General features: G+C 38.6%; 2 protein-coding genes and 1 non-coding gene across 3 annotated transcripts; 1 reads left to right on the top strand and 2 right to left on the bottom strand.

The window, feature by feature from the left end:
- Positions 1 to 9,469: 9,469 nt before the first annotated feature.
- LOC112081748 lies at positions 9,470 to 9,577 on the bottom strand. Its single transcript, XR_002896669.1, has one exon. It is a non-coding gene; the product is annotated as a small nucleolar RNA R71 (small nucleolar RNA).
- A 9,224-nt stretch (positions 9,578 to 18,801) lies between these two features.
- Positions 18,802 to 21,745, top strand: LOC18026631 (protein SUPPRESSOR OF K(+) TRANSPORT GROWTH DEFECT 1). Its single transcript, XM_006409690.2, has 8 exons — positions 18,802 to 19,457; positions 19,570 to 19,675; positions 20,258 to 20,456; positions 20,546 to 20,614; positions 20,694 to 20,768; positions 20,859 to 20,957; positions 21,057 to 21,212; positions 21,428 to 21,745. The coding sequence occupies exons 1-8, from the start codon at positions 18,980 to 18,982 to the stop codon at positions 21,551 to 21,553; spliced, it is 1,308 nt and encodes a 435-aa protein (XP_006409753.1). The 5' UTR covers positions 18,802 to 18,979; the 3' UTR covers positions 21,554 to 21,745.
- Positions 21,735 to 24,423, bottom strand: LOC18026629 (pentatricopeptide repeat-containing protein At2g27610). Its single transcript, XM_006409691.2, has one exon. It carries the CDS (start codon positions 24,320 to 24,322, stop codon positions 21,737 to 21,739), a length of 2,586 nt encoding a protein of 861 aa, XP_006409754.1. The 5' UTR covers positions 24,323 to 24,423; the 3' UTR covers positions 21,735 to 21,736.
- Between the last annotated feature and the right edge of the window lie 482 nt (positions 24,424 to 24,905).

Genomic DNA, 24,905 nt, shown 5'->3' with positions numbered 1-24,905 from the left:
TCCAGCATCGTTTTTCTTTTCAGGGATTCGGCTTTGTAGGATAGAACTACATTCATGGGTTATCATCATAACGCCTTCTTCAAGAGTTAAAGAATTTGTTAGAATACCCTTCATGTATTTTCTTAAAGCGGGAATTATAGCACAAGCTTCCACGAAAGGTAATCTCACATTTAATTGATCGATTAGCTCTTTCAGCTTAGCTTTTTCTTTCTCCTTCTTAGGGGCTCTTAAGGCTCTAGGATATGGAGGTTTAGATTTATAGACACGAGTTGGTGGAGGTGGAATCGGGTCTTCTCCGAGGATTTCCCGGGATGTATCTTCTCTTACTTCTTCTCCATCTTTCTCTCCTACCACTTCTTTTTCAACATCTTCAACCGTGATTCTTTCTCTTTCTTTTTACTTTTCCTTACCCTTGTCCTCATCTTCGGGATCTTTAGGAAATTCAGGCTCTTTGTAAGCTAATCCACTCCTAAGTGTGATAGCTTTCACATGATCGGAGGGATCTGCTTCACTTGAGTTTTCGAAAGAATTTTCACTTGGCTCCTTTTCAGAATTTTCTAAGTTTTTAGAATTAGTTTTGATCATCAGGATAAGAAGGGTGGAAAATTTTTCATTGAAATCTTCTTGCATCGTTTTTAGTTCAGATCTAAGATCACAAATTTGATTTTTCAAGCTCTAGATTCTTTTGTTTAGATTTTCAGCTTCAGAAGAGGGAAAACTAGGATAAGGATTGGAATTAGCTTGAATAGCCAAAATTGGTTCGGAAGGTGGTTTTCAGACAAGTTCGTAAGACGGTCTCCACTCTGATCCTGGAAGGGAGAAGATGCAATAGCAGAATAAGACTCATCAACATTCACAACTCAACTACAGGTACGTTTCCACTCCTATAGAATAATTGCTCGTTTCACCCTAGTTCAGACAATCAATGAAAGCTTTCGCAACATATCATGTCAGATCAGCTTCTAAGTGGCCAGCAGAGAATCACGCAGTAAGATTAAAGGCAAACGAAGAAAATCTAGAAGATTAATAATCCTAAATCTATCGATTCATAAGCAAAGTCACACGAAATTCCCTTTGAAAAATTCCCTTTAAACCCAACTGGGTAACTACTCAAACATATTGTAAACAATCATCACAGAGTATTGAAAGTTGCAGGAAATTAAAGAAAAGAAGGAAGAAAAACAAAGGGCAGAGTTGCAGAAGGAGGCGCGATGATGCTCTCCTCGACGGCTCCTCTTCAAAGACGGCGGCCCCTTCTCTCTAGGGTAACACGAAATCTCTCTCTCTTTCTATCTTATGTCGTCTCCACACCTTTAGGAATGACCTAAAGGGGGTATTTATATATTCTGAAGTTGTCCTTCAAAAATAACAAAAGGAATTGATGTGGGCTTTAATTAAGTCGTCTAGAAAGTGAACGACCAATGTCCGCGGTCGCGGTGGCTCTACCCGCGGGAAAACAGGTGTTGGCCGCGGTCCCGGCTCGTGGCTCTCTTCCGGAACGGCATTTTCTGTCATTCTTGCATCGGGAGTATCTGAATATCTAATCGTTGGATTGTCTCCAAACCAAGTGCATTAGAAAGCTGGTTGGATCCTCTATGTTGTCTCAAATTTTGGGGGTGATCAGACGGTGAGACGGTCTTCATCGCTTGTCATACTTCTGACGGTCTGCATTTATCCAAAATTGCTCATTTGTTCCGAATTGCATATCTTTTGCCCAAGTTTCCTATAATGTATTTTATAACTCTAAAACATTGAAAATACTTTAAAAACCATTGAAAACAGAGTTAAAACACCTGCATAACATATAATTATGATCCATAAAAGTGGTCAAAATACGGTGTTATCAAGCCTCTCTGCTCCTTAAGTGCTTGACGAAGGGCGATGGTGTTCTTAGCCTTGCCTTCTTCGATGTCTTTAAGTCTTTTCTCTAGAACTGCATCATCTTTGCGATTTTGCATTTCTAGAGTCTTCATTCGGTCAGAGAGACACTCGAACTTCCTGTTAAAATCAGAGGACATTGATTCCAATTTCACACAAAAGTTAGATTCAGCAATGGCTTGTAGATCAAAAAACTTGTTCAGTGTAGTGTCTAATCGATCTAGTTGGAGCCTAAATCGATCAGCTTCAGCATGTTGGTGCAGAATCTGATGAGGAAGAGGATGAGATGGTCGACGGTTCACCAGGTGTGGCGAATAGGGCTCATCTCGGTGGTGTGGAGGTCGCGAGTCTCCATTGTGGTGGCTCGGATTAGGGTTCCAAAGATGATGATCAAAATCACACCTGGAGGGTGATTCACATGCGCAGGGAGCTTCACACAGGTCGCATGACCTTCGCTCGAGGTTAGGGTTTCTCCTTGAATGATCCATGCTTCAAAGGTTTCTGAAATTAGGGTAAACAGAAAAAAAGAATAAGCAGAAAAACAAAAAGTTAGGGTGTTTATGAATTTGGTTTACTTCCTATGTTGCTTTCGCAGAAACTCGACATATATATAGTCGTCTGCGGCTTCAACCTCCCAGGTTTAGACCTCTAGCAACTTCATGCCTCCCTGGCAACGGCGCCAAAAACTTGATGGGCTTGCGGGCCTAGGGTTGTTTTTCAACCTCCTTAAGTTTTAAATTTATAAAACCCTAGTGTCTGCAAGTGCACAGATGTACGTTGTAGGACTTAGGGTGTCAATCCACAGGGAGGATGTCTAATCTGCAAGAAACAACAAACTGGGAAGTAAGCAAACTCATAAACCAATAAAAGTTTGGGGTTTTGGTTAAGATCCTAAACTAAACCTAATCTAGTTTTCACAAGAAATGCAATGCAGGATGAATTGTTAAAAGAACATCTAAAGCATATCGACTCAAACTAAAGACTCTTAAACTCATAGGTGGCGATTTAGACTTCTACGGGTTACTCTAATCGATGTATGATGGCATTTCCAATTAATTTCCGGGCGATTTATCTTCATCTGTTTCTGGGAATCTGCATTGAACTAAAATAGACATATATATGATTAACCAACTGTCGTCACGTTAATCAACTAATCTCTTAGATCTAGCAATTAACTCTCGCTCTCATGCTAAACTTAAGATCATGCATTGGACATTGAATTCGTCTGCTCACATCTTCTCTATAGGTAGCTTTCGACTCCTATAGCGACTATGTTCTTCTAAAGCTAGGTATGGATGATCTTATACAGCACTCTCGTGGCTCTGATCGATCATAGGCTCAGAGAATAGGTCATGAATCTACTCTCATGCTTTACGAATAACTTACAAGAGATGAGATCCAGAATATGGCTAAGAACAAAAGAAATCCTAATCGCTATATATGTTTGTCGATATCTTCAAACAACTTGACTCTCTGGGACTAATCTACATGATGCAATGAATGATGAAAGACATAGAAGAATGCAAAAGAATGAAACAGAAAAGTTAATAAGATAAAGAGGAGGAAGAAAAATGGATCTGGGGAAGATCCCCATCTCCATCGCCTAACACTAGAAAAACAGAGTTTGGTGGCTCAAAATCTCATTACAGGAGCACACACCCGTTTAAGACTGCTAAACAATGTACTTATAGGTCCTAAGGTCTTCCAGATCTCATTTAGGGCTTCTCTGAAGAGAAATAGCAAAGTGGGCTTTGATGTTGGGCCTTATGGCTCGTCCTAAGGTCCACCGGGGGTGAGAGTCTTCCAGGACAGGTAAAACATGTGTTTTCCACGGGTGAGAGTCTTCCGGGACTGGTGAACTGGGTCAACTGGGTCAACTTGTATCATTTGATTGCACCGTTGGATCTTTGTGATGTAAAGTGCTATAAGAAGCTGGTTGTCTCCTCTTGATTGTCTCCAAATTTGAGCTAGATCAGACGGTGAGAAAGTTTTTATTTGAGGCTGAACTTCTGACGGTCTGACTCTGAGCTAAAAATGTGAATTTCTTCCATATTCCCTAAGTTTCTTGAATAAAACCTTGAAACTACAAATACATAGAAATCATAATAAAAGTTCCTAAAACAAAATAAAACTTTTGAAAAAGTATTTGAAATCAATTGTGAAAACTGGTCAAAATCAGGTGTTATCACAAGGTATTGTGGATTTGCTTTGAATAGCTTCTTCTTTTGTTACTTTCTGCAATCGGACCATTCCCCTCCTCCAGAACTTCCGCAAGCATATCCTTCATTAACTCATCTTCATTCCCATAATTCTCAACAATTCTCCTTCTTCCTGGTCCCACATCATATACTTAACTTCTGAGACCTTCTACACCTCATTAGTTTCCATATCCACCCTTTGCATATGTGCATCCACATTACTATTTTCACGTCAATCATTCACAATAAAGGATCAACAAGACCCTTCTCAATCAAAATTACGTCGTTAGATGAACCCAAAACATTGCTGCTATCAATCGTTAAGTGCAAGGTCTCCGGTCCTGCTGCATCAGTACCCAACGCTTCCTGTGGAACGCCAACTAAACCAGAACCGTTCATAAAGTCTTTACCCATACGATCCGTAGTATTACTCACCATCTACAGTAAGGTCATGATCGCACCTTCTTTCAAATCGGCAGAGCGCGATTCATAATCTGACGAACCTCCATCTTCAAAAGATAAGACTTTTTTTGCTTTGTTGAGTCAAAACCGGATTATTTCCCTTCTCCATCAGGTGCTTAACCGCATGAATTCGTGCATCATATTGAAAAGCGTCGAGCATGAGCTTCACGTGATTCGACAATTCCAAACCCAAAGTTGATTGATGTGAACTATTCTCCACGCTAGTCGCCTTATCATACTTCTGCTTCAAGTTCAACTCCTTTGGATGGATGTACCCTGATGGTCTGCTAAATCCGGAGGAGCCTTTTTTATATTTCTGGTCTTTCCTACCCCCCCCCCCCCCATGTTTTCTTATCTCCTCCTCAGTTAAATTGTCTCAAATCGTCTCTTTGTTCTGCTACCTTACATTTTCCTTTGTAACCACCATTATTTCCTAAATATTTGTTTCTGGCATTTCCATATATAGTATCAGCCATGTAAGACGTTGCAACTTGACCATTTTGTGGCTCATCAGAATGTTCTTCTCACACCTTTTGTTCATTAGCATCTGGCCGATTTGGGCATTGCTGCTGGTCGTGGCAAAAGCTTAAACAGATGCGATAAAACCCGAATAACCGTTCATACCTCAAATAAATCATTGTCTCCTCTCCACCATGAACTCGACAGTTGTTTTGAAGCATAAAAGTTTCAGACCATCAAGCACAGCATGTACCTTCGCCTCATTCAAATATAAATTATTCACTTCAGGGTTTCAGACCATCTCTCCCTTATATATTCCTCCGACTTTAAATGCAAATCGCATATCTCAATCAATTCATCCACCAAATATTCCCCAAATCTCTCCCGTAAGGACATTTGCAATCTTGCCCACAGGATATATATTGATATCCATTTATTTTCTTACTATGTAACTTGAGAATCTACCTACCTAAAAATTAACTTTCTTTCTATTATTTGTATTTTAGCTTCTAATAATCAAATCGACAACTTCGCTCTTACCACATAATTAACAAAGTTATGAGCGTAGAGACTTTAACCAGATTATTTAAATACCTAAAAGCAACAAAAAAAAATAATGAAAAAAACCGGGCATAGCCTAGAGCAACACCTAGTATAATTAATAATATGGAAAATGCAAATAACAAAGCAATAGGAATTTTAAATAGTGTAAAATAAAATTCTTAAAAATCTGGACTGATTTTTTTAATTAATTAATTACTATTACATCGATAAAATAATAAAGTTATTAAACATAATTATTAAACATAGAATTTGCGTAATAAAGTTCATAGAATTTTTATTTTATATAGTAAGAAAAAATAATTTGCGTAAGGCCTATTAAACATATGAATCAGACATGGAGTTAAGTCGCGTCGCTAAAAAACAAACTTTTTAAAACATAAGTTGATATAATTTTACTTACAAGTCTATTTTGTCATATGAAAAGTTGAGTGGATTGGCATCTTATCAATGAAAAAACATGGTAGCGCAACAACGAACATGATTATCAAGTCAATTTAAGAATCTGATGAATCTCTAGAGACTTAGTTCGCTTAATCAAAGGAATTCTAGAATAATCGCTTGAGATGCGTATTTTGTTTTCATAAATTTAATCGAATCAAACGTGAAATTTTTTATTTTATTAAACTCAAAAACTACATGACAAAGAAGAATAACAAAAGCTTTAAATAATTGTAGGCTTTCCATGGATTAAGATGATGGAAACCCAACATTAAATAAATAAACTTAACTAATACAAAAAACGCTCTTGTAGTCTTGTATCACTAAATTCCTAATTAAGTGAATTCTTTTGCGATGGCCAAACTCAACTTTGGGGAGTTGAACATCGAAGGGTTGAACGACATTTTTTTGAAGATTATCGCAATTTACCAAGACATAAAAAAACGTTTGGGAGATGCACTCAGTGCTTCATTTAGTGAGGAAGTGGATTCGGTTCGTGTTAGTTACCCAAACATCACCAAACATCAATTTGAGTCTATCACTTTATTTCTCCAGGAAAAATCATTGGATATATACGTGGCAATGTTTTCTTCTTCAAGTTCACAAAACTCATTTGGTTTTTATTGGAAAAATTATTGGATTTAAACATTATAATTATACAAAGTATGTTAAATAGTTCAATATGGATAATCAAACAACATGATATGCTCTGCTAACTTAGCTTAAAAAACTTAAAAAGATTGGTTATGTAGCGTATATTAACTACGAAGAAGGTTTATCGTTTAACTTAAAATTGCCCAAAATTTGCATTTCCGATCTAATTAATATGATTTAATATAGAAATTGAGAAATCCAAATGAGATTTTAGCATAAAGAGCACTATAGCAAAACTCAAAATTAGAAAAACAAACATATCAAACAACAAAATCAAATATCATCAAAACAGAAGAAAACATTTACAGATTTCTTAACATTAGATAAAATTTATTCTTTGACGAATTACTATTTTACATGAAAATCTTAAAAACAGAAACAACATAATTCTAGTTTAAAGAAAAAACAGAAACCTAAAAATTTAAAATTCAAAACAATCTGAAAGTTTATTAAAGAAACATATAAATTTTTTCAATTCTAACTTAAGGAGAACGCAGATAATTTGATGTTTTTCTACAACATCAAATTGCTATTATTTGATTGAAGAAAAATATATAGCAAAACCGATTAGAAAACAAACAAGAAAGAGTGATAACATCGTATTTTGACCACTTTTATGGATCATAATTGTGTCTTATGTAGGTGTTTTAACTCTGTTTTCAATGGTTTTTAAAATGTTTTCAATGTTCTAGAGTTTCAAAAGACTTTACAGAAAATTTGGGCAAAATATATGCAATTTGAAACAAATGAGCAATTTTGGATAAATGCAGACCGTCAAAAGTATGACAAGCGATGAAAACTTTCTCACCGTCTGATCACCCCCAAAATTTGAGACAACATAGAGGATCCAACCAGCTTTCTAATGCACTTGGTTTGGAGACAATCCAACGGTTAGATCTTCAGATACTCCTGATGCAAGAATGACAGAAAATGCAGTTCCGGAAGAGAGCATGTGCCGGGACCGCGGCCAACACCCATTTTCCTGCGGGTAGAGCCACCACGACCGCGGAACTTGGTCGTTCACTTTCCAGACGACTTAATTAAAGCCCAGATCAATTCCTTTCGTTATTTTTGAAGCCCTAAGTGTCCAGGACCACTCCAGAAGCTATAAATACCCTCTTTAGGTCATTCTAAAGAGGGGGACCGAAAATTAGACAACTAAGAGAGAGAGAGAGTTCGTGTGGAACCCTAGAGGCCGCCGCCGTCGATCCCGAAGAAGGAGCCGCCGCTGGAGAGCATCATCGCGCCTCCACCTGCAACTCTGTTCTTCGTTCTTCTTCCCTCTTTTCTTTAGTTTCCTACACTCTCAATTTCGTTTATGATGCTTTGTTACAATATGTTTGAGTAGTTACCCAGTTGGGTTTAAAGGGATTGTTCAAAGGGAATTTCATGTGTCTTTGCTTATGAATCGGATTTAGGATTATTAATCTTCTAGATGTTCTTCGTTTGCCTTTAATCTTACTGTGTGATTCTTTGCTGGCCATTTAGAAGCTGATCTGATATGATATGTTGCGAAAGCTTTCATTGATTGTCTGAACTGGGGTGAAACGAGCAATTCTTCTATAGGAGTGGAAACCTACCTGTAGTTGAGTTGTGAATATTGATGAGTCTTGTTCTGCTATTGCATCTTCTCCTTTCCAGGATCAGAGTGGAAACCTACTGATCAGGGTTGCGAGAGAGAGTTGTTTAGTGCTGCGAAAGTAGGCTATTCATACTTTCGTGCCTCGAGTTCTAGAACATACGTAGTTGATTACCTTTATCACTTGTTTAAAATCGACATAGCTTAGTCCATGAACCCCTGCGAATTCCCCTTGATGCCCAACGTTTGTCTTTCATTGCTTACAACCTTAGATTTCCATTCTGCTTTTATTCGCTTGTTACCTGCTTTCATTCATAGCCGATTTTTACTTGCTTGCACTTGCTTTTGTTTTTATTTGCTTTTACTTGTTTAACTTTCTAGTTTAGATTTAGTGACAACGAAAAACCCAAAACCAAAACCAAAACCTCTTTAGTTCTAATCTGATTTAAGCGTTGCAGTGAATTCTTACTGTAACAACTAAGTCTCTGTGGATCGATACCCTAAGTACTACAGCGCACATCTGTGCACTTGCAGACATTTAGGGGTTATAAATTTAAAACCTGAAGCTTAGTAAAACAAAAACAACAAACCCCGCGTTTACACTCGCATCAAGTTTTTGGCGCCGTTGCCGGGGACTTTGATTTGTTTCGTTGCAAATCCCAGCTTAAATCCATTAGAACACTTGTTTACTTTTACTTTTTCTTTTAAATTTTTCAGGTTTCTCTGCGATGAGAGACCGAGAACATGTTCCCGAGACTCTTGGTGATCCACCAAATCGTGTGGATGGTGATCCAAGCGATGATGACCTGACTGATGACGAGTTTGAAGAACCGATTTATGATGACAATGAACTGATCGGATCGACAAAACGTGAAGATGATGATGAACTGATTGGAAGTTTTGATTCACTGATTGAAATTCTTGGGAGATCGAAGAGCTATTCAACCAGCCTTACCAGAGGATGGCAAAACCGAAATTAAGGTACCCTATATCCATTTAGTTCAACAAAATCAATTGGTTATTCATTCGAAAACCCGATAGACCATATCGAGACGTTCGAAGAATTATGTGCAACCAATACAGCAAATGGGGATTACCACAAGTGTAGTCTTTTCTCATTCTCTCTTAGAGATAATGCCAGCAAATCGCTAAAATCTTTGCCACCTGCTTCACTAAAAACGTGGGCAGCGTGTAGAACTGCTTTCCTAAATCGTTTTTACACTAGAAATCGTTCAAATCTCTTAAGGAACAAGATAAGAACTTATAAACAAAAAGAAGATGAAGATCTTTTAGATACTTGGGAAAGATTTAGGGATTACCAAAGAGATTGTCCACACCATGGATATACCGAGGAATACCTGCTGGGTATCTTCTATCGAGGTATAACTCCAGAGTTACGACACTCTTTCGAAACAGCAAGTAATCGAGATTTCTCAACTAGATCTGTAGAAGATGCTCACGTTTTCATCAACAATTTCGGAAACAGCATCCGTAATCAAATAACCTTTGGTAATTCTGCACTTCCTGAGAAGAAAGAAGAAATTTCTGAAGTTATGGAGTGTCTCCATCACATAATGAGTCATCTTGGATTGCAACAACCAAATAAGGTACACAATACGTGTAACTTAGACGGCTGGGACAATCCAATGGATTCTTATGATCAAGGGATTGTTAACACTGCAGAAGTCTATCAAATTCAAGATTTTTCATTTGTTTCTGATCACCGCGGGTCCATTCATCCGGACCGCGGCATAGCAAGCTTTCACCGCGGTCGTGGCTGTTCTGACCGCGGCCAAGACCTGTTTCACCGCGGTCGCGAGCCTTCTGACCGCGGGAAACTGTCTTCTGAACTTGCCTGGAAACCACCTTCTGAACCAATCTTGGCTATTCACTCTAAACCTGTCCCACATCCTAGTTTTCTCCCTTCTGAAGCTGAAAACATAAACAAAAGGATTCTAGAGCTTGAAAAATCTAGGTCTCAAGAGATTAGGGATCTTAGATCTGAACTAAAAACGATGCAAGAGGATTTCAATGAAAAATTTTCCACCCTCCTTAGCCTGATGATCAAAACTAATTCTAAAAACTTAGAAAATTCTGAAGAGGAGCCAAGTGAAAAATCTTTCGAAAGCTCAAGTGAAGCAGATCCCTCTGATCATGTGAAAGCTATCACACTTAGGAGTGGATTAGCTTACAAAGAGCCTGAATTTCCTAAAGATCCCGGAGTTGAGGAAAAGGGTAAGGAAAAGGAAAAAGAAAGAGAAAGAATCACGGTTGAAGATGTTGAAAAAGAAGTGGTAAGAGAAAAGGATGGGGAAGAAATGAGAGAAGATGTACCCCAAGAAATCCTTGGAGAAGATCCGATTCCACCTCCACCAACTCGTGTCTATAAACTTAAACCTCCATATCCTAGAGCCTTAAGAGCCCCTAAGAAAGAGAAAGAAAAAGCTAAGCTGAAAGAGTTAATCGATCAATTAAATGTGAGATTACCTTTCGTAGAAGTTTGTGCTATGATTCCTGCTTTAAGAAAATACATGAAGGGTATTCTAACAAATTCTTTAACTCTTGAAGAAGGCGTTATGATGATAACCCATGAATGTAGTTCTATCCTGCAAAGCCGAATCCCTGAAAAAAAAACGATCCTGGAAGCTTCGTACTTTCATGCACCATCAATGATGTAGCTTTTGAACGTGCTCTCTGTGATTTGGGATCTAGCATAAACATGATGCCTCTTTCTGTAGCAAAACGTTTAGGACATCACACTTTCCAGCCCACTAAAATTTCCTTAGTATTAGCTGATCGTTCTGTTAGACAACCTGTAGGTATCTTAATAGATGTTCCTGTAGAAATCGAAAAATGTTCCATTCCCACCGATTTCGTAGTTCTAGAAGTAGAAAGAGAACCTAAGGATCCACTTATTCTTAGACGACCATTCTTATCTACAGCTGGAGCCATAATCAATGTTCCTGAAGGAAAGATCGACCTTCATCTAGCCGGTCTAGTTATGCAGTTAGACATGAATAAAAGTTTTGATAAACCGACTCTGGATGGCAAAATTTGTTGGGTTTATGAGTTAGACGGAATTATTGAGGAATTCTATGAAGATCTGCTTCTAGACGACCCTTTAAGTGTCACGCTTTCACCCGCAAAAGATGAACGCAATTTCCTTGAAGAAATTTCAAGTGAATGCGCGCGTATGCTTGATAAATCCGAAACTTATAGGAAACCTCTACACTATCTAGATCTTAAGGACCAAACAAACATTCCTACACCTCCTAAAGACACTGCCGCAGCCATTAATGATCCTTGGAGCGAGCTTAAAGCCCCTAAAGTCGAGCTTAAACCTCTTCCCGTCGGACTTAAGTACGCTTTCCTTGGACCAAATTCTACTTATCCTGTCAAAATAAACTCTGGTTTGACAGAAGAAGAAGCCACAATGCTGTTGACTGAGCCGAGAAAGCATAGAAAAGCCTTATGATATTCACTTGATGACATACCTGGAATCTCTCCAGATCTTTGTATGCACAAGATAAATCTTGAGGATAATGCTAAGAACTCAATCGAAAGTCAAAAGAGACTGAACCCTAATCTCATGGATGTTGTCAAGAAGGAGATTATGAAGCTTTTAGAAGCTGGAATAATCTTTCCTATCTCAGATAGCACTTGGGTTAGCCCAGTTCATGTTGTTCCGAAGAAAGGAGGAGTCACTGTCATTAAAAATGATAAAGATGAAATGATCGTTATGAGAACAGTAACTGGACATCGTATGTGCATCGATACCGGAAACTGAATGCAGCAACTAGGAAAGATCATTTTCCACTTCCATTCATAGATCAAATGCTAGAAAGGTTAGCTAATCACCCTTACTATTGCTTCCTTGATGGATACTCCGGGTTTTTCCAAATTCCTATTCACCCGGAGCATCAAGAAAAAACGACATTTACTTGTCCATATGGCACGTTTGCTTACCGACATATGCCTTTTGGATTGTGTAATGCACCTGCTACCTTCCAGCGGTGCATGATGTCGATCTTCAGAGACTTTATTGAAGATTTCATGGAAGTATTCATGGATGATTTCTCCGTCTATGGATCTTCTTTTGAAAAATGCCTAGGCAATCTTGGTAAAGTTCTGCAGAGATGTGAAGATAAGCATTTAGTATTAAATTGGGAAAAATGTCACTTCATGGTACGAGACGGAATCGTGCTTGGGCACAGGATTTCGGGAAAAGGAATTGAAGTTGACAAAGCTAAAATCGAGGTCATGACCAGCCTACAACCACCCACAAACGTAAAAGGAATTCGTAGTTTCTTAGGACACGCAGGATTCTATAGGCGCTTCATTAAAGATTTTTCTCAAATAGCTAGACCTCTTATGCGTTTGCTTTGCAAGGAAACGAACTTCGAGTTCGATGATGAGTGCTTAGCCGCGTTTCATAAGATCAAAGAAGCCCTTGTCTCCGCTCCTCCCGTTCGAAATCATGTGCGATGCAAGTGACTATGCAGTCGGAGCAGTGCTTGGCCAACAAAAAGATAAGAAACTGCACGTAATCTACTACGCAAGCAGAACTCTTGACGAAGCTCAATGCAACTATGCTATAACAGAGAAAGAACTTCTGGCTGTCGTATTTGCATTTGAGAAATTCCGTTCTTATCTCGTAGGATCTAAGGTCATAGTTCATACTGATCATGCTGCAATCAAGTATTTAATGTCTAAGAAAGACGATAAACCTCGGTTGATAAGATGGATCCTCCTACTGCAAGAATTCGGTATCGAAATTCGAGATCGAAAAGGCGCAGATAATGGAGTTGCAGACCATCTTTCACGAATTCGAGTTGAAGAAAGATTGCCTTTAAATGACAGTTTGCCAGAAGAAAACATCTATGCTATAGATACTACCCCCAATGCCAATACCACACCACCACGTCAACTCATACGAAGAGCAGATGCTTTCAACACCCCATGGTTTAGGCACATAGCAAATTACCTAGCAGCTGATGTAGAACCACCACAATTCTTTGGTTATAGGAAGAAAAAGTTTCTGAAAGACGTAAGACATTATTTTTGGGATGAACCCTATCTCTACAAGAGATGTGCTGATGGGTTATTCCGAAGATGCGTGGCTGAAGAAGAGATGGAAGGAATTTTATTCGGATGCCATAGCTCGTCTTACGCAGGACATTTCGCAACCTTCAAAACTGCTTCAAAGATCTTACAAGCAGGTTTTTGGTGGCCTACTTTGTTCAAAGATACTCAAGCTTATATATCACAACGCGATAAATGCCAAATGATGGGCAACATAAGCAAAAGGAATGAGATGCCTCAAAATTTTATTCTCGAAGTCGAAATTTTTGATGTCTGGGGAATAGATTTTATGGGACCCTTTTCTACTTCTTTTGGAAACCAATACATCTTAGTAGCAGTAGACTACGTCTCTAAATGGGTTGAAGCAGTCGCTAGCCCCACCAATGATGCGAAAGTCGTCATGAAGCTGTTTAAATCTGTTATATTTCCGCGTTTTGGAGTTCCTAGAATTGTGATAAGCGACGGAGGATTGCATTTCATCAACAGAGTTTTCGAGAATCTTCTTAGAAAGAATGGAGTTACACATAAAGTTGCTTCTCCATACCATCCCCAAACTAGCGGTCAAGTGGAAATCTCAAACAGAGAAATCAAGTCGATTTTGCATAAAACAACCGCAGTTCATCGCAAGGATTGGTCTACCAAGCGTGACAATGCATTATGGGCATATCGAACAGCATTCAAGACACCGTTAGGAAAAACACCATTCAACCTAGTTTACGGAAAATCATGTCACCTTCCAGTAGAACTCGAGTACAAGGCGCAATGGGCTATCAAGGAGATGAACATGAACTTGAAAACAGCTGGAGAAAGAAGACTACTTCAACTGCACGAGTTAGAAGAAATCCGACACAATGCTTACGAAAACTCGAAGATCTACAAGGAGAAGACTAAAGCATATCATGATAAGAAGATTATTCATAGAACTTTTGCTCCTAACGATAAGGTACTTCTTTTCAATTCTCGTCTTAAGCTTTTTCCAGGAAAATTACGTTCAAGATGGTCAAAACCCTTCACGATAAAGGAAGTCAAACCATACGGAGCCATTGTCATGTGGGACAGAACCGGAAACTCATTTACAGTGAATGGACAGCGTGTAAAGCCATATCTGGCTGAAGAAAGAGAAGACGAGAGAGAAGTGATGTTTTTGATTGATCCATCATCGGCCAATGATGAGACCAAAGAGTGTCACGACCCCGGTTAAGTCTAATCGAGCAACAATGTCAAGCTAATGACTTGAAACAAGCGCTTAGTGGGAGGCAACCCACTTGGTATTTTATCTATTTCCCTTTGACCTTCATTTTCTATTTCCATTGCTTTGTTTCTGTTTCATTTAATTTCAGGTTTTCAATAAGGAAGAACAAATAAAAAAGACGAGCAGCACTCTCCAGCACGATAAGTACACTTAAACATTTCAACTTTTCTATTTTCTTTACCATTCTTTCCAAGATTTATCACACTGAGGACAGTGTGAAATAAGTCTGGAGAGGCTGTTCATCCGTTACTAATGAAATTTTATTTGTTTTGAGTTTGTTTTTGGACACATAAAATTTTTCAAAAATTTTTTCATAAAAAATTTTCAAAAATCGTTTTCAAAATGTTTTTCAAAAAGTTTTCAAACCTGGAACACATAAACATTACTATGATGATTTAGACCAGTGTGCTTCTACGCTATTTCCTCGTTTTTTGCTCTTTTGTGATTTAGGCCTAGACTAGGCGGTAGCTAGAATACTTGCATTACGAAATCCCACCAGAGGACTTCTATTCATGGAGATTGTTTCTGACAGGATATACTAGCTCATTTTATCTGGACTTAATTTTGACTTAATTTTCTCATTGAAGCATTAGATCAGGGAAACGAATCATACATTCAGGACTCCTTTATCCTTTTACCACTCTTTGTTGATCCTGAATGACTAGTTCATCTTTAGCTAGTTCCCCACCAAACCTAATCTTTCAAACCACATGCATTCTTGTTTTTCATTGTTCTATATGCAGATATGTGCAAAAACGTCGGAGAGAAAGAGGATCAACGTGGTTTTCAGTCATTGAAGACGAAGATCTGCGATTTCATTGGAATGATTCAACAAAGGGAGAAAATTCAGTTTGCCTTGGAAAAACTTCAAAATCTTGGTACAATTTCGTCCCTTAGACTCTCTCTCTATAAAAGGTTGTTTCCTCTATATATACAACAAAAAAAAACGAAAAAGAAAAGAAAAATATGAAGGGAGAGGAAATTTAAAACCTTAGAGAGTCTAGGAGGATTGAATTTTATACTTGAGGCAAGCTTGATCTGATTATATGGAGTTTTGGAGATTATCTTTATGATTCCCGGAAAATATCTAAGTCTGGGGGAACATCTGTTTACAAAAAGGGAGGAAGATTATGCAACAACATTTGGCAAATGAGAAGTGACTGAAAATCTGTGATCACCAACAGGTTCTTCTCTCTCTTGCGGTTTTGCATAGTGTCTTGCATTCTCCAGATTCTTCAGGTAACCCTAACACTTAAGCTCCACCACTTAAACAGCCCTTAATACCAAACGCCGTCTACCCTGAATAATGTCTTTGATGAGATCTCACAATATACTTAATGAATGTAGAGAGCTAGTTGACTGGAAGTTAGATCTAAGTGTGTAGATTTTCGCATGACAGATTAACGGACTAGTTTGCTTGTATTTTGGTGAGAAATTTCTAGACTAGATCCAAATAGATGTTTCACGATAAGTTATGGTTTAGAAGGACGGTCACTGAGATATTTTTTAGTTCCTGCGATTTTCAAAAATTTCTTTCCTGACTTAATTTTGTTTGAGGACAAACAAAAAGGTAAGTCTGGGGGAGTTGATAACACCGTATTTTGACCACTTTTATGGATCATAATTGTGTCTTATGCAGGTGTTTTAACTCTGTTTTCAATGATTTTTAAAGTGTTTTCAATGTTTTAGAGTTTCAAAAGACTTTACAGGAAACTTGGGCAAAAGATATGTAATTTGGAACAAATGAGCAATTTTTGATAAATACAGACCGTCAAAAGTATGACAAGCGATGAAGACCTTCTCACCGTCTGATCACCCCCAAACTTTGAGACAACATAAAGGATCCAACCAGCTTTCTAATGCACTTGGTTTGGATACAATCCAACGGTTAGATCTTCAGATAATCCCGATGCAAGAATGACAGAAAATGCAGTTCCGGAAGAGAGCATGTGCCGGGACCGCGGCCAACACCCATTTTCCTGCGGGTAGAGCCACCGCGACCGCGGAACTTGGTCGTTCACTTTCCAGACGACTTAATTAAAGCCCAGATCAATTCTTTTCGTCATTTTTGAAGCCCTAAGTGTCCAGGACCACTCCAGAAGCTATAAATACCCTCTTTAGGTCATTCTAAAGAGGGGTCCGAAACTTAGTCAACTTAGAGGGAGAGAGAGAGAGAGAGAGTTCGTGTGGAACCCTAGAGGCCGCCGTCGTCGATCCTGAAGAAGGAGCCGCCGCTGGAGAGCATCATCGCGCCTCCACCTGCAACTCTGTTCTTCGTTCTTCTTCCCTCTTTTCTTTAGTTTCCTGCACTTTCAATTTCGTTTATGATGCTTTGTTACAATATGTTTGAGTAGTTACCCAGTTGGGTTTAAAGGGATTGTTCAAAGGGAATTTCATGTGTCTTTGCTTATGAATCGGTAGATTTAGGATTATTAATCTTCTAGATGTTCTTCGTTTGCCTTTAATCTTACTGCGTGATTCTTTGCTGGCCACTTAGAAGCCAATCTGATATGATATGTTGCGAAAGCTTTCATTGATTGTCTGAACTGGGGTGAAACGAGCAATCTTCTATAGGAGTGGAAACCTACCTGTAGTTGAGTTGTGAATATTGATGAGTCTTGTTCTGCTATTGCATCTTCTCCCTTCCAGGATCCGAGTGAAAACCTACTGATCAGGGTTGCGAGAGATAGTTGTTTAGTGCTGCGAAAGTAGGCTATTCATACTTCCGTGCCTCAAGTTCTAGAACATACGTAGTTGATTACCTTTATCACTTGTTTAAAATCGACATAGCTTAGTCCATGAACCCCTGCGAATTCCCATTGATGCCCAACGTTTGTCTTTCATTGCTTACAACCTTAGATTTCCATTATGCTTTTATTCGCTTGTTACCTGCTTTCATTCATAGCCGATTTTTACTTGCTTACACTTGCTTTTGTTTTTATTTGCTTTTACTTGTTTAGCTTTCTAGTTTAGATTTAGTGACAACCAAAAACCCAAAACCAAAACCTCTTTAGTTCTAATCTGATTTAAGCGTTGCAGTGAATTCGTACTGAAATAACTAAGTCTCTGTGGATCGATACCTTAAGTACTACAGTGCACATCTGTGCACTTGTAGACATTTAGGAGTTATAAATTTAAAGTCTGAAGCTTAGTAAAACGAAAACAACAAATCCCGCGTTTACACTCGCATCAAAGAGCTTGTTAGCTTTCATAATGTTAACGATATTTTTTCAATAACTTTATGTTTTTATTTTATATAAGGTTCCATTTTCGGCCAACATATTTGTGGATTACAATGATATTTCTGATGATTCACTATTTCAGACATATGGTTAACTCAACTATTTTTCTTCCATTTTCTCTAAATAATTAATTAATTCTAGATGGAATTTGAGAAGTGTAGGAAAAAAAAAACAATGCTTAGCTTTTGTTACTTTCCTCTATCTTTGTTGAAAACATTGCTTGACACACAAAAAAAAGAGCACAATATGATTGTAAAAGCCCAAAGTGAAACAACCATCACAATTATGACATTTAGATCCAACATAGGTAAGCTAAATGGAATCTCAAGCTCTTTCGACAACATACATTTTTGTAGATGAAATCTTGAGTTATCAAGCCATGTGTCTACACAGTATTTGCACGATCAACATGGAATGAACAACAATAGTAAGGCTGTTTCTCTCTAAGACAATCCCAAAAACGGCATTGTTTTACTAGATTCAAACTCTCAGTCGCAATAACATGAGCAATATTATCTTAAAAATAGATTGATTTGACACAATGTTATGATCTAATGAGTTATAAATTTTAAATTATTTCACTTTATATAATAAAAAAATACTTTATAAAAACCCAAATTTTATTCAGTATTAAACCACAAATATTTTTTCGGACCAATTTTGGGTTTAGTCTCTAAATGTGGGATAATGGGTTTTAGTTTTTTTTTTTTAGAAAGTGGAATTATACAATTATGCTTGGTTGGACAGCCAAAGAGGTAGCACGTTACTCCAAAGAAAGGGCGTTTATATTCTTCTTTCTTAATTAAATGTATATGATTAAAACGGCAAGTATTTTCCTTGTCATTCATCAAAACGTTGAGCGAATCCTTCAGAAGCTCCAAAACGCCTCAACGTTTCATCGTTCAACAAATCAACGCTCCGCTGTTTTAGACCTTTTCGTCTCCAACGTCAAATCTGGCTTTTTCTTCATAGCTTCCATATCATTCATTCGTTCTTCTTTTTCTTCCTCTTCCTCTCTCTCTCTCTCCGCCTCCGATCTTCTGCTTAATTTAATCTACGAGTTTTCTCATCACGGTTTCAAGGCGCCTTTCGATCCTTGATCATACCCAATTTTCAATTTTTCGAAAGTACAACAATTCGAATCAAGCAAAATTGGTAAACCCTAAAAGTCATGTACAGCAATTTCAAGGAACAAGCGATCGAGTACGTGAAGCAAGCGGTTCAAGAGGACAATGCTGGGAATTACAATAAAGCTTTCCCTTTGTATATGAACGCACTTGAGTACTTCAAAACCCATCTCAAGTACGAGAAGAATCCGAAGATCAGAGAAGCAATCACCCAGAAATTCACCGAGTATCTCCGCCGTGCGGAGGAGATCCGTGCCGTTCTCGATGAAGGTGGATCGGGTCCGGGATCTAACGGCGACGCAGCGGTCGCAACGAGGCCGAAGACTAAGCCGAAAGACGGAGGGGAAGGTGGTAAAGATGGAGAGGATCCGGAGCAATCAAAGCTTCGAGCTGGGTTAAACTCTGCTATCGTGAGGGAGAAGCCTAACATTAAGTGGACAGATGTTGCTGGGCTTGAAAGTGCCAAGCAAGCTTTGCAGGAAGCTGTGATTTTGCCTGTAAAGTTTCCACAGTTCTTCACTGGTAAGTATTTTGAATCAGCTGGCGTTACATTGAAGATGAAAGGAAGCAATTTTAATGTATTGTGGTGGTGAAGATAGTGACTTTGATTAAACTCGCTTGTTGATTTTCTTAGGAAAGAGGCGGCCATGGCGAGCTTTCCTGCTGTATGGGCCGCCTGGAACGGGAAAATCGTACTTGGCCAAGGCTGTTGCTACTGAAGCAGACTCTACGTTTTTCAGGTAATATATGTTGTGCAGTGTCTTAGCTTTTTCATTTTGGCTTCTTGCCATAAACCAAATACATATGGTTGCTTTTAGTTCTTTGGTTTTGTTTGCTCTTGTTTTCTGTATGTGTTCTTTGAATTCAGAGAGTATTATTAAGGAAACACAGGCACTTATCAAAAACGTTTCCTGCAAGTTTTCGTGTTTATCTCTCTTGCTATAGGTTTAGTAGTCTCTGCTATACTTACATGTTATCCACGAGCATCTGCAGCTAGATATGGAAAGCTAGTATATAGTCTCTGGTATAATTTACATGTCCTATAGGAGAACCAACAAATGTTGTTTTGATTAGGCAAGCATGCAGATCTTTTGGTGTAAGGGTGCCACACATTCTTGTTTAAATGGTGGTTGCAAGACATTCATGATCACAATGATGAAAACGTTTTAGGTTAACATCGTGTGCTGGAGTTCTGATATATGGCTTGCTATGTACTATAAGTCTTGTTGTTTTTCTATTTCATCTTGTGTTTACAGTTTTTATACTTGGAAACACGTTATAGCTTAAGCATAGTTGTTTCCTTTTTACGTCCCAACCATCAGCGTGTCTTCATCAGACCTGGTCTCGAAGTGGATGGGTGAAAGTGAGAAGCTTGTATCAAACCTTTTTGAGATGGCCCGTGAAAGTTCTCCGTCGATTATTTTCGTTGATGAGATAGATTCTTTGTGCGGTACACGTGGAGAGGGAAATGAGAGCGAAGCTTCAAGACGTATCAAAACAGAGCTTCTTGTGCAGATGCAGGTACAAAGCTTATCCGAAATGAACACTTTTGTCATTCAATTCTAGCAGAAACGTTTCTTCGCTTTACTTATTATCCCTTTTTCTTTTAGGGTGTTGGACACAGTGATGATAAAGTACTTGTTCTTGCAGCAACCAATACACCTTATGCTCTTGATCAGGTGAAAAGTCATAATAAGAGTTGATTGCTTCTATGTTTTCGTTGCCTGTACTGCTTTGTTAACACAATGTTGATTTCAGGCTATTAGACGACGTTTTGATAAGCGTATCTATATTCCTCTCCCAGAAGCCAAGGCTAGACAGCACATGTTCAAAGTATTAAATGTTCATTTGCTTCAAGCTCCTCAAGTAAAATCATTCAAGAGAACATAATCCGTTGACTAAAGATATGTGTGTTTTATGTAGGTCCATTTGGGAGACACGCCTCATAATTTAACTGAAGCTGATTTTGAATATTTAGGGCTCAAGACAGAAGGGTTTTCTGGTTCAGATGTGTCCGTTTGTGTACGTGGCTTGGCCCTAGTGATTGTTGTCCACAGTTTGTCTCAGAAGTATCTTTAGATAAATAAGCTTTTGTCTTGAGAATCTCTCTGGTTCTTGCAGGTAAAAGACGTTTTGTTCGAACCTGTGCGCAAAACCCAAGATGCAATGTTCTTCTTCAAGTCTCCTGATGGTACATGGATGCCATGTGGACCTAGGCAACCTGGAGCCATCCAAACCACAATGCAAGATCTAGCAGCCAAAGGCCTTGGCGAAAAGGTAGACATTTATGATTAGGTTTTGCGTTTCAAACTTCCTGGATAATGAAAGATAATAAATCCTTTTGATCTTCCCATAAAAGACTCATAACCGTTTTAGCATGAGAATGCACTGCTATTAAGTGAATTTCATTCTGTAGAGTTCTTTTGGTCATATGATACTGAGTTTCTCGTTGTTTGCTGTTAAACTAAAGACTGATTTGTGTATTTTTACAGATTATTCCACCACCGATCACGAGAAACGATTTCGAGAAAGTGCTTGCTAGACAAAGGCCAACAGTGAGCAAATCTGACCTTGATGTCCATGAGAGATTCACACAGGAGTTTGGAGAAGAAGGTTGACAGATTTGTCATTCTATCCTCACTATCATTAGTCTCCTCTCTTTCTCCTTATGTATGTGTACTGAGAAGGAAACAAATCTCAAACCCATGTTTGATTTGATCCCAAAACATTGCATTTGCCTTATTTCTCGAAAATTTGTAAAAAAAATGTTTTGAATACTCCAACAATGTTATTCCCTTATGTTACCAAAAGTCCCCACACGAGCAAACACCATCACTACTGAAATGATGGAACCGATTTGTATCTCTAACTACAATATTTCTTCCTTCAATTTTTGCAATCAATTTGATAACTACATGACAATCTCCACAAACCCTAAGGTTCTTAATGATCAAAAGAGGACTTCCCTTTGGTGTAGCGATCAACCCAAAAGCAATAGCTAATCTCTCGCTATGCTGAGCAAGAACAGCTTCTTTATGCTCATTATCAATGTCCTGAAGCACATAACTTGTATCCGGCTCATACCCTAAATCCTTCAGCCTCGTACTCAAATCTTCTAGCTTCATATAGATCTGATCTTTGAGAGGATGAGACCGATCACCCGCCAAGAACGCGTAAGTCTTGTTCTTAACCTCAATCCAACTGTAACCAGCTTCTTTCTTCACGTTTCTCTCGTCCATTAGCTTCCTTACTTTAGCTCTCTTTTGCCAATCTCCTGACTCTGCATACATATTAGACAACAACACATATGCTGCTGAATCCTCTGGTTTCATCTCAATGATCTTCTCTGCAGCTAACCTCCCAAGCTCTGTTTTCTTGTGCACACGACAAGCAGCTAGAATTGTTCTCCAAATGGTGGAACCAGCAGGGTATGACATGTTGCCTATGACCTTCATAGCCTTTTCAAGTAGCCCTGCTCGGCTGTATAAATCGACCATACAACTGTTATGCTCTTTTGTAGGTGCAATCTTGCATTCTCTCACCATTATATCGAAATACTTTTCGCCTTCTTCTACTAACCCCGCATGTGTACAGGCAGTGAATACTCCAATGAATGTTACACTATCCATTCTCACCTTTCGCCTCTTCATCTCCTTGAAAACAGCGAGAGCCTTCATAGCTTCCCCGTGTTGTGCATACCCAGAGATCATTGAGTTCCATGACACTAGATCTCTTTCTTTCTGCCTATTAAAGATTTCTTCCGCGCTCTCAATGTTGCCTTTCTTTGCATACATGGTTAGAAGAGCGCTACTAACACAGAGAGAGTCATCGAGTCTTGATTTCATCGCAAACCCGTGGAATTGCTTTCCCTGACCCGTAGACGCGGTAGGAGCAGCACACACGTTAAGGACGCTAGAGAATGTGAACTCGTTTGGTTTTATCCCTCCCTTTGTGATCTCACTAAACATCTTTATAGCTGCCTCTGTCTCTCCAATCTGAGCATATCCTGCAAGCATTGCTGACCAAGCCACTATGTCTTTATCATCAACACTGCTAAAAACTTTCGCAGCCTCATCTACTTTACCTAATTTCACATAAGCATCAAGAAGAGCGGTTCCAACTGTTGAAGATCTCTCGTAGTTAGTCTTTACCACCTGTGCATGGACCTCTGATGGAGAAATCACAGGAAGAGCTGTGAGAATAGCTGAATAAGTGAACTCGTTTGGTCTAACACCTTTCCTCCTCATTTCCCGGAACAAATCCACTGCTTCCTCTTTCCCATCATTCTGCAAGAAACCACTAATCATCGCTGTCCACGACACAACATTCCCGAGGAATCCAGTCTCTTCAAACAGCTTAAGAGCATCACGCATCGCTGTACATTTATTATAAGATACCATTAGAGCCGTCTTTATGTTTTGATCAAACGAGAACCCATATTTCACAACACTGGAATGGAGCTGCTCAGTGAACTTCAGCTCTTTGAGGTTAGCACAGAGCTTGATAACGGATGCAAAGCTCGATTCAGATAACCGCACGTGATTAAGCCTCATAGAGTGAAACATTCCCAACGCTTCTAAATCGAGCCCGTTCGCTGCATATCCAGAGATCATACTATTCCAAGTCACCACACTCTTTACCTCTGTTCTATCAAACAAAATCCTAGCTTTCCTTACGTTCCCACACTTGAGATACAGATTGATCAGAGCATTAGACACCGGAATAGTTTTATCCAAACCGTTCTTTACAACAACTGTGTGTGCCTGAGCTCCCCTGCCATCAGCTCCTTCTTCAGCCAAAACTCCAAGAGCAGCTGCAAAAGTAAACGAATTTGGCTGAGTTCCTTCTTCCTGCATTCTTATGAACAACGTCAAAACTTCCTCATTCGACGAATTACGCGCATACCCGCTTATCAATGTAGTCCAAGTAACAACATTCTTCTCCTTCATTTCATCGAAAACGTTCCTCCCGTCCTTAAAGTTACTACCTTTCATGTACGCATCAACAAGCGATGTTCCCACACTCACGTCGTCTAAAAACCCAAACTTTACACACTGGCAATGCAATTGTCTACCTAGAAGCTCATCACACAAAGTAGCAGAGACCTTTAGAACAGAGGAAAACATTGAGCATTCCATCTTCATTCCCCACCGGTGAATGTTTAAGAAGAGTCTCGTTGCTTCTTGTGTGCGTCCTTCACGAGAAAACCCGAAGAGCAAGCTCGTGTAACTTTCTCGATCTCGGCCAGGACTTTTGTCGAACAGGTTGTGTGCACTGTAGAAACGAGATGACGAGGAAGATGAAGCAGAAACAACTTCGTACATACGATGTTTGGGTTTGAGATTTTCCAGAGAATGATGTCTCCATATTTTCGTTGTGAATCGCATTTGCTTTTCAGGATACGGAACTGAAAATTTGTAGGTGTTTTCAAATTATTCATTTTCGACTGTATACATCGACATAAAATGAATCTTTTTTTAAATCTCAACTCTCCCGTTCTTCAAGAGAAACGACCAATTGGTCCGAACCGAAAAACTTTATAATGTTTAAAACTGTAATTCGATAAATTTCTTATTTTTTAAAATCCATCTCACATTATTAGTATAATTATGTTGATACAATGATATCCCTGACTCCCTGAGTTACATTCCATTTATATAAATTATTATAAAAATGGTGCATTTGCATTTGTGTGATAAATAGTCCATGCTGCATACAAATTCAGAAAGTTCTCTTACAAAACAAACGGTTATAATTTCATAAAAACATACAATAATACGTTTTAAGTTTTCAAAGACATTGAGTTTTTGTGGTTAAATTTTTTTTCTCGTTTATATGCTTTAGAGAGTGGATGTCGTTTTAGATGCAAGTTGACAAAACAACACCGGAAATTTTTGAAAAAAAAAAAAGAAATTCCGTCAAATATTCTACAATTTTAATTAATAATGTGTATTCGATAAAATTATATGT

The sequence above is a fragment of the Eutrema salsugineum genome, unplaced genomic scaffold, assembly GCF_000478725.1.
Source record: "Eutrema salsugineum unplaced genomic scaffold, Eutsalg1_0 scaffold_10, whole genome shotgun sequence".
NCBI classification, from domain to species: domain Eukaryota; kingdom Viridiplantae; phylum Streptophyta; class Magnoliopsida; order Brassicales; family Brassicaceae; genus Eutrema; species Eutrema salsugineum.
This window is presented reverse-complemented; position numbering and strand designations above follow the sequence as displayed.